Consider the following 9,968-nt stretch of genomic DNA (forward strand, 5'->3'; position numbering starts at 1 on the left):
ATTGACATTATTATGCATTATTTTCTGTATTACACTAATGAGAATTAGATTTTTTTAAAGATTGTTTTGGGGGGTTTAATGTGAACCAGGCATCTCTTAATGAGATTTCAAATGCCTCATCTGATGTGTTTAGGGAAAAAAACAACAAAATATTGCTGCTATAAAACTGTGCCAATTCCACAAAGAAAACTCTGAGAGTAAACAACATCTTTACTGGATGTTCCTTAATTGCAGGCCTTTCATCATCAGCGATTGTTGCCAGTCAGCAAGCCTCAGCCCCTTCCCTGTACCCACCAGCACGGAGGTGAGAATGGTAAGAGAAAACAAAAATCAAGGAAAGGAGATTTGGATTGTGGCCAAACAGAGAGTGAATCACATAATTCGCAGTGAAAGATGACCACGGTAGTTGCAAGTGTATCCCCATTTCTGCTTTCATATAGAGTAATGTAAAAGCTTTTTTTTGATACACAAGCTTACAAAGAGGTGCTTATAATTGTTCCACTTACTTTGAGGCCCTTCTCTCTAAAGGTTTTGTAGACTGCCATCTGTTTTAGAGCATTATGATTATTTAAGGCCCCTTAGATTGAGACTACTAGTGCTTTTAGGACAGCAACATCGCTTCAGAAGCCTATCGTGACCTCTGGTGGAGAAACTTGTAATAACATCAGGAAGATAATAATAACAATACAGATTTTTTATTTATTATATTATATAATTTTTTTCTTAGTTTATGTATATGTTCATATTTAAAGTATAAGACTATATTTACATTTATAATAGTTTTATTTAAAATAACTAAATAACGAAATCAGAGATTGACCATATTCTTTATTCTAACCAGTGCGTTCTTGTGTTTTCTTTCTTTCTTTAGGGAAACCTGATTGTCTCGCCCTTCTTTACAAATAATCATGTGACTGGATCACATGGGGAAGTATATGGAGCTCATTTAGGCATCAGTTGAATGGTGTTTCTATATTTTTAGTTTTTCTGCCGGAATGTGTGGCAGATTGATGTTCTCCTAGTATCTGTACCTCGTACCCCACTACAGACTGTGAGACCAGGTTCAAAGCCATCCTGCCCTGCTCAAAGCCCAGCTGGCCACTGAACTGTGCCTGTGAACTGGTGAGGGATGATTGAAAAGCAAGGACTGTCATTCCACTCACATGATGCAGGCTGTGGCCGGACAAGAGGCAAGGGCTCGAGGGGACATAAGAACACAAGAACTGAAAATAGTTTTATCACACTGAGATAACTAAAGTTGTTTCCCTTTTTTTATTTTAGTTGGTATCCTCACTGAAAAAAAAAATCAGTTTGACCCACGGTTTTTAAATTGTTGTTCTCTAGATACCACCAGTGAAAGCTGCAGATAGCATTGTCTCATAACACTGTCTTTCTGCCAGTGGTTCCTAAACGGTTCTCATCGCCAAATGCCTCAAGACTGCTCTACAATTTTTTTTTTCTTTTTCCATTTCTCTCTTTTCTGTCATCAGAATGGTTCCATGTAAAGAGCATGACATCAATTTTTATTTTATTATTACTTTTTTCAAAAAAAGTCCCAACTGTACTGTTTTCTGGTAACATCATGCTGTTTTTTAGCATTACCATCCAGCCTCTCGTGGACTAGCAAATCCAGGAAAGTGTTTAAGACGCATGACCGCCCTCACACAACTGCTTTCAGCGAGACGTTTCACTTCCAGATTCATTTGCGACATATCTCAGTGAGCACTGTTCCATTACAGACTTTCAATAGAACATCAGTGGCCGAGGTTCGTTTACTCCAGGAATTCTTTTCGATTCCACTTGGTTATCCTTCAACTTGAATCCGAATATCCTCGTTCCCGTCTTGGCTACCTTACCTCATCGCGAACAGAATTTCCGATTTATCGCTATGGTTCTTAAAAAATGGATGTTTGTTAATGTGACCGGTATAGTAAGTACTTTTAGAGAGGCGCTTATGTGCTGGCCGTTTTGCTGCAGCGGTATTGGGTGCGTGACTCCAGAGGCCCAGTAGTTTTTCGTTCTAATTGTTCTGAAGTTCTTGCATGGGGCCGCTCTATCCCTGAACACTTATTGTGGAAGTGTTGTGGTAACTCCAGCGTGTTTTATGAAACCAAGTGAGCGTTTGACCCAAACATGCTTTCATAGCCCATCATGCTCTGTGTATTTCATGTGTCGTCCAGCATGGTGTACTATAGCACTAGAAATGTGACTTTAAACAGTGTCTCCTCAGGCAAAGCAAACTTTGGTTTTGCACCAAACGCTGTCGATATTCTTGGTTGCACACACTATGTGATGTACAGAGGAACTGTTTTAAAATGCAATCAAGAAACCATCTGATTACTTTGTTTTGATATCTGTCGCTAGGGTGTGTTTTTCTTTTCCTCTTCGATGTTGTCCTCTGCTTTATCTTCCATAGCTTTGTATTGGCTTGCCGTCACAATGCTTGCTGGTTTTTTAACATTCACTAGGTCCATGAAACTCTTAAATGAGGCTTGGGAGGCTCTCAATCCAAAATCTCAATTAGACGCAGCTCTCGGTGGATCTCGGGCGGTTTCCTGATCGTTTGCTCCTGATTTTGGGTCATATTTTCATACCAAGTGATTCGAGCAGGTCGATTTTAACAGGCTCTGTTGGAATGAGAGACGAAAGACAGGTGTTCGGAGGATTACGTTGGCTCTCATTTGTAAAGTCTCAATGAAAAAAACAACAACAGCAGTAAAGCACCATGGTACACTGAATACTGAGAGAAATGGGCTTTAAGTTACACATCCAATATATTCATCAATATGTTATTTGATATTAGGTACATTGGGATGTTTGAGCCGCACAAAACAACTTTATGAATTGTCAAGAGTTTGGAATTTTTTAATCTCATGGTTTTTGGCAGTTAAGAAAGATTCTCAGTACGGATCATGAAAATTGTCAGTGCTAGTTTCAAATGGTGCTCAGTTGACATGCTGTGATTTGTTGGAAAGAGGATGCAGTGCATTATTGCACGCTTTGCGTCATTTACACGATGAACTACCACCTCTTTCCTGTTGAGCTTCATCCCAAGTGTTTCTCAAAAGACAATTTATCACCAAGTATCAGGCCCCGGTACTTAAAGAATGTTTACATTTTTTTAATGGTTTTGTTTGGATTTTTTTTTTTTGGCTGTATCACCCAATTCCTCCTGTTTTTCCTTGGACTTTCTCTTATGTAAAGTGTACATTACCACGTTTCTTTTTTTATACAATACTGTAACTTGCCTTTGTACATTTAGGCAAAAAAAATAAATCTTTTTATGAGACAATCACATCTGTCCTTGCGTGGCTCTCTTCTGTTTTATAATCATTGAAATATCTTCATTTTACGTTTTAATAAAAAAGGTTTTTGTTATCTTATAATTTTATGTTTTGCATAAGGCCTTTTTCCAGGTAAATTATCATATTGAATGAACACTGTAAGATCCAGTTACCACTAGAGGACACCCACTTCCACTGTATCAATGTTTTTTTGTCTTTTTAAATACATTATTTCCTGTTTCCTATTCATTCCTCCAATATAAATCTTAATGATTTTCCTCAATTGTTCATGAATTCTGGATAATGGTTTTTAAAAAGCATTTTATAGAGGTTATGCAATGAAGGTTAGTCAATGAAACACTAGAAAATTGTATATGCACTGCAGAATTTTCATTGACTTTATTATTTTCCATGAAATATGCAGGCATTTTTTGCTCAGTTGCTGGAAATACTTCACCATTAAATATCTTGGATGCATGAAATTCCAAATCCCTAGCATTTTAATTTACTTTCTCTAATGCTGTTAGACTGTCATATGACAACAATGAAATGTCTGAAAGGGTCATTGTTTTGAATCATCGGAGTATTTGCACAGTAAGAACCATAAAGCCCTTTCAGCTTGTGTAAAATGCTTTGTCTCTAACAAAAGGCGCTTTTATGTGCAACGTGATGCAGAAGTGGAGATTATGCGGGGATGATTTTGTGGAGTGTAAATGTCAAATCTGATTATCGCTGCTGGGAGGGGGGAGGGAGGCAGGGAGATGCTGAGGCAATGACTTTTCCTCTGATATCCTGCAAGGGCATGGAAGTACACTTTTCTTCTTGCAAGTCTGCATTGGACATCTGGGATTTCATGGGATGCACTATATACGCAGCCAGTTCTGAGGCTCCTTCAGCAGAGGGGCCTGAGCCACAGACGCCCCCATGGTCACAGCACCAGGACCTGTCGCACCCGTGACCGGTGAGGCCACAATGCAATTTCTCAAGTGTCCTGTGGTTTTTCAATTAATCTGTTGCTCAGATGCATAATAGTACGTGTACTGGTTGTTGGCCTATAAATGTATCTTTTATTAATGCTGAACTTTAAGCTATTAAAAGCTCAACTGATCTCTGTGTAGATTGTGTTCATGCTCAAACACGCCTGTGTGCTTTATTGCTAACAGTTCTCAAATTTTGTGCTTTTTCACTTCGGTTTTGATCACTTTGAACATTTCAGTTTACACAATCTTTACTGTGTACATTTGTTACCTTGGTTTTAAATCTTAAGATCAAGGTAGAAATATATTTCCAACAACTACTAGCCTAAATGAAATAACCTTGTTTTTAAAATCGTGTTTTCTTTGACAGTAGGCTAAGTTACATGAAACTTTTCAAATACAACCTCTCGTGTGAAATTTTAAACACAAGCCATACAGATCCATTTTCTCACGCGTTTGCATAGGACATTAACTCTGTGATTATACGAATTTGCCAGCCCTTGTCGAAAGTGGCTGGACTAGGAAAATGAATGATTTAACGAGCAAATGGGTATTTATTCAGATTTTTCATGTAGTCAGTCAGTCTGTATAATGTATGTGTGTGCGTTCATACCGAGCAGTAAATCCAGCGAGTGTTCCTGAAGCTTCCTAATAACAGCACGAGTCTCTAATGCTGCTGACGCTACGGCTCTCATAAGACATCACACTACATAACGCTCACTATCACACTTATGACCTTTTATGAGCTCGGACTATTATAACACCGGTAATGATGGCTTTTTCTTCACACTGACACCTCTATAGGACACGTCGAGAGAGGGTTTGGATATTTCCTGTCCGTCAGGTACGTGTCAACTGACTTAGCGCTGTTTCTCCACTCACTATATTGGCGAACGTAGTGACGTCTTCTGTTTTGAATTCACAAATATTGTTTGCGCGCGCACAGGCTTGGATGGCTGTTCACTTATTGGATCGATGCATACGTATTAGTTTGATTTGTGGCGATAATAGCCAACTTATTTGATCATTGTGATTTAATTGTCTGACGATAAATTTACATTGATTTGCATTGCCCTGTTGAAAAAAACCAACATATGCTGGTTTTTTCAACAGGGTGCCCCCATTCCACATGAGTAAATTCCTAATTCTAGTTCCAACTCCAACGTCTGAGCCACGTACAAGCCGTTATAAAAATATAGGCTATAGAGTAAAATAAATAACAAAATACTACGCACATCTGTGACTGCACACTAATTAAGTTAATTAATTTTAGCTATATTAATGTGTCAAGTTGCTACGTTGCTTGGCAGTCGCAAACCGCACGCGATTTATTGGTCACTGTTATTTTTTTTTCTTTCAGATTATTATTATTATTTTTAAATAATTTGACATTTACTATGTTTATTATGTTACATATGGAATTCGCTCGGAAGCGTTGCATTAGTGATTTTAGAAGTTTAGGCTGCTATCAAATTTATTTAGCCTAATTAACTTTTACATCACACAAGTTTTAATTTAAGCAGATATGTCTCGTCTGCGTACACCTAGTCAGTTTTACTATACAAGTAAACACCATACATTTTCCCCCTTTTAGTCTGTACCAAGCACTGGACAGAATTGTTTTTATTCTGCAAGTCATTTTAACTAGTCAAAGCATATCCACTCTATACAAACTTTATATAAAGCACTAGCCTATAGGTTTATAAATGGAAAGGGCAGTGGAGCAGCGCATGAGTTAAGACGGTAATGTAGGTCACTCACAGGGACACTCCTCTGAATCTGCTCAATTCTTTACAGTAATAAGTCACCATATGAGATATGAGTGTTTCAAGAGCTTACTACAATAACCATAGTTGTTTAGTTTTTTTGCCAGAATACCAAAATCAAAAATAAGGTGACACATTTTATGAATATGGTTTTACAGTAGTAACAATAAATGCAGTAACTTGGGTAATTTGGCAGAAAATATGATCACATGTTTATAAGGGCAGGGGAAGCCAAATGTGTTTGAAGGTGTTCCAGCATTGTCAAAATGAAAGAAAGAGTGGCTGTCCTCATTTCCCCTCAGTTTAAATGTTGACTGTCACTAACAAAAAACATCACACAGGTGTCTTCCAACTTGCATGTCCTCGCAATACAATGTGGATACAAAAATGGCATAATGCGGTGTGAATGGCTTGCAAAGTATCCATCAGAAAGCTCTGTTGTGTGTCAACTGCCTGGGGTGCAGTTACAGCCTGCAGATGTATATGAGAATGGGCCCATTAGCCTCCTACAGTACAGCTGCCTCTCTGTTATTGCTGTGAACCCCCGAGGGCCCTTTACACAAATACAGCCAACCTCCTGTCATTGCCTGCTGTAAACCATTAACATTAACAAATTATAGCAGGTCTTTTAGGGTTTTTTTTGAGCATTTTAGTTACTATGGCTTGTGGCCTATTGTACCTGAATGTTGTAAAACATATGCAATACTATATTAGCTAAATGCTTCCTTCTCAAGCATTCATGCCTTTTTTTCAGCATGTGCTAGTTTTGTAATCAGTGTCGTTGCCAGGTTTAAAAAAATTGGCGGTGTGCCTTTAAGAGAGGCTTCTGTGACTGTAGGCTAAAGTTGATTTCGCTAAATGGATTAGCAGTTATCCTGTGATGTTACAGCCTAGTAAACGCACTAATATAGCGAGAAAGAAGAGGGGCCCTGATTAACCTTCCACATTTAGGACAGCTCTGTCATTATTAAAGGCTTCATATCATCAAATAAAACAGTTCATAACATGAAAACAAACTTTCAGAAGCTGGAGCTATGGGATCTGCTGAAGCTAACAGCCCCCTGCACCAGACAGATGAATACATCAACACATGATTGTCTATTTACATGTCAATAACACCTGTTCTGGCCTGCCCTGCAATGGTGATTGCTTTTAAGATTACACATAAAGCATGGCTTCCCCTGGAATTTCTTCAGAAATATAGCTGTGACATGTTTATCAGTGTACAAGTAATATACACTATAATGTACATCAGTGGTTATCAATCTTTTTGACTCCAGGCCCCCCATGTAGATGTTTCTGGTACATCTGCAGTAATAAAAAGGCTGCTTATTTTTAAGCTTGTTATTTACAGAAGCGAATAGTATATGAAAATAATAAAATTAGGCCTATATTAATTATTATAATTAATTAAAATTAATTTTTTTGTTTGTTTAGGAAAACAATACCTGATAAAGGTCGCATGACTGAAATGTTGCATTAAAATTTGATTTGCAAGCTATAGCAGTGTGCAGGATTCGTCTATTTTATATATGAGTTCAAATAGATGAATAAGCAAAATTTGTTTTATTTGTTATATAAGTAATTAAAAAAAAAAAAAAGACATCTTTACATGCCTTTTTCTAATCATCCGTGAGCACAGGATACAGATGTTTTTATTGTCATTATTTTTTAATCACAAATAGCTATTTTCATAATTTTTTACAGATTGATATAACAAAGAAAATGTATATATTGAAAATTCCATGACATAATTAATTATTTAATTTGATTCATTTTCATCAGTTTTATTTTACTGACATTTTATATCAATGTTTTTTTAAATCGATTTTATTTTTATATATATTTTTTTATAAATTGATTTAAGATTCAGTAATTTTGTTGTGCGTTGTGTAATTTTTATTAATAATTTTAAACGTCTATATAATTTTTTTTATTAAGGTTTACTTTTTAGTCTTATTTTATTTAGTATTTTATTTTATTTTTTTATTTTATTTTTTGTTAACTAAACAAAAATTAGAAATGTTGCTTGTTCATGTTTTTTATGATTTTAATTTTAGTTTTTGTTAACCCTGATTTCAATTACTTTTACAGGTGTAGAAATCACAGGTGTAAAATTTAGCTCATATATCCAGGTTTTCCAAAGCCGTGGGAACCCTTACTAAAACAACCTTATGAAACAAATTAAAATAAGAAATATGATGTCAGATTATATCTTGATTTTTAGTTAATATTTGGTCTTATTTTAAATCATCCTGTGGCCCCTTGCAATTGTGCATAATATCATGTCATCACTACAACACTGTTCATTTACATAACATAATCTGCTTTTTTTATGAAGTCATGGATTTCAATAGAGTACAGATCAGTGTTCATTGGACAAGATTTATTATAAATTATAATATAACAAGTCAAAACAGCAAAACTTGCTGTGTGAAGGGAAAGCTTTTTTTAAAGGCACAGCAGCACAAAATGCCGTTCATTCTAAGGATCAGAGAGAGTGAAAAATGTTATGAAAAACACAATTATAATGAAGAATATATTAATAACAAAGTATGTATGATATGACCTTAAAGCACATGAAACATCAATTGGGTAACTGTCATCTCTTTACCATTATCATGCTCTGGCTGTTTAATCCTCTTGTCTATGTATTTCTCTTTGTATTTTTAAAAACACGGTAGGTTTGCAGACCTTGCACTTTGCCCTCCTCTCATTTCTGTCCTGTAGATGCATTTAGCACTATGCCAGCAGGATAACTGCTAGTTAAGTGATTTGGAGCTGCAGCACACCAGCTGCGTATGTGCGACGTAGCAGCATGCATTAATTCTCCGGGGTGCATTAAGCAGAGGATCAAATGGTGTGACCTTCAAAAACAGGAAACGCTCTGTCAGTGCACACACAGATGACTTAAACTCCAGCCTAATGAAGCTTCCCAATTAAAAATAACAAGGGAGAGAATAGGCCCAAGCAACATTCAGAGTTAATGGTGACAGTAGTGCAGCAGTGGTCCATTTATCACACCTTTTTAATTGTACTCCAGAAATAGCAGGCACTTTTTTGCAGTGGGAAAAGACTACATTTTCGTGTTGGCTCATTAGAAGTGTGTGTGATGTGTTGTTCTGTGTGTTTGTGTGTATTGCAGGCCTAAGACCATGAGTGATCATCAGGATCAGGCTGAAGATGTCGGCCTCCTAACGGCTCATGATCAGTCAGAGCCCTCAAAGGACGATGACATGTATTTCAGGCAAGTTATGACTTGACTTTGGATATTCTGGTTTTAAACTATTTTGAAAGTTTAAAGTATTTTAGTGGTTGATGATAGTGGGCGGCATCTTTGCTTAGCGGGTAAAACTGTATCATGTGCTCACACTGTCATCCGTTCTGTTCAGAGAGCTGACGTCCACAGGGCAGAATGACTGAACAGCTCAGTATCACAAAGGCTGTATTGTGTTTCCTCTGTAAAAATCCAAGTTTGACGATCTTTGTCCCCTTTTACTTGCTTCTAGATGAATTATTGACTGTACACAGCCGCTGGGACATATTCCCTTTCTGGCTCAAGATGCATTTTGGCTGTTAATCAGCCTGCCTATGCAGAACCTCAGCCAAGGGCATACAGACACCCTGCCAGTCTGGTAACTCTCCACCTCCGCAGGCAGGGCAAGATGAGCCTGCAACTGTGACATGCTGCAGTCACCATACGCCAGAGCCCAGCATAATAAGAGCGTGTGACTCATGTCTGGATAGCACAAAACACACAGTAGCAATTGTAATATCGCTCTATTTATATCTTTCTGTCATTTTTAAGGTATCTGCAAGCAGAATTCTTAATTCTGCTTAAAGGGGTACTATTATGCTCTTTTACAAAGTCTTAATTTTGTTTTGGGGGTGTACTAGATCAGGCTCTCACACTAGGTTGTTCGAAAAACACATTATTTTTC

The 9,968-nt window shown here is 37.1% G+C and overlaps 1 protein-coding gene and 1 pseudogene across 1 annotated transcript in view; both read left to right on the forward strand.

Moving 5' to 3' along the window:
- Positions 1-3,235, forward strand: part of LOC107679726 (zinc finger protein 609-like) — a 56,743-nt gene extending 53,508 nt beyond the window's left edge. Inside the window, exons 7-8 of the mRNA XM_016475366.1 lie at positions 235-313; positions 872-3,235. Coding sequence (XP_016330852.1) covers positions 235-308 — 74 coding nt within the window. The 3' untranslated portion in view covers positions 309-313; positions 872-3,235. The remainder of the gene's footprint in view (positions 1-234; positions 314-871) is intronic.
- Positions 3,236-4,137: 902 nt separating this feature from the next.
- LOC107679739 (GRAM domain-containing protein 2-like) overlaps positions 4,138-9,968 on the forward strand; it is a 20,834-nt pseudogene continuing 15,003 nt past the window's right edge.

The sequence above is a fragment of the Sinocyclocheilus anshuiensis genome, unplaced genomic scaffold, assembly GCF_001515605.1.
Source record: "Sinocyclocheilus anshuiensis isolate Anshui unplaced genomic scaffold, SAMN03320099.WGS_v1.1 scaffold224, whole genome shotgun sequence".
Classification (NCBI taxonomy): Eukaryota; Metazoa; Chordata; class Actinopteri; order Cypriniformes; family Cyprinidae; genus Sinocyclocheilus; species Sinocyclocheilus anshuiensis.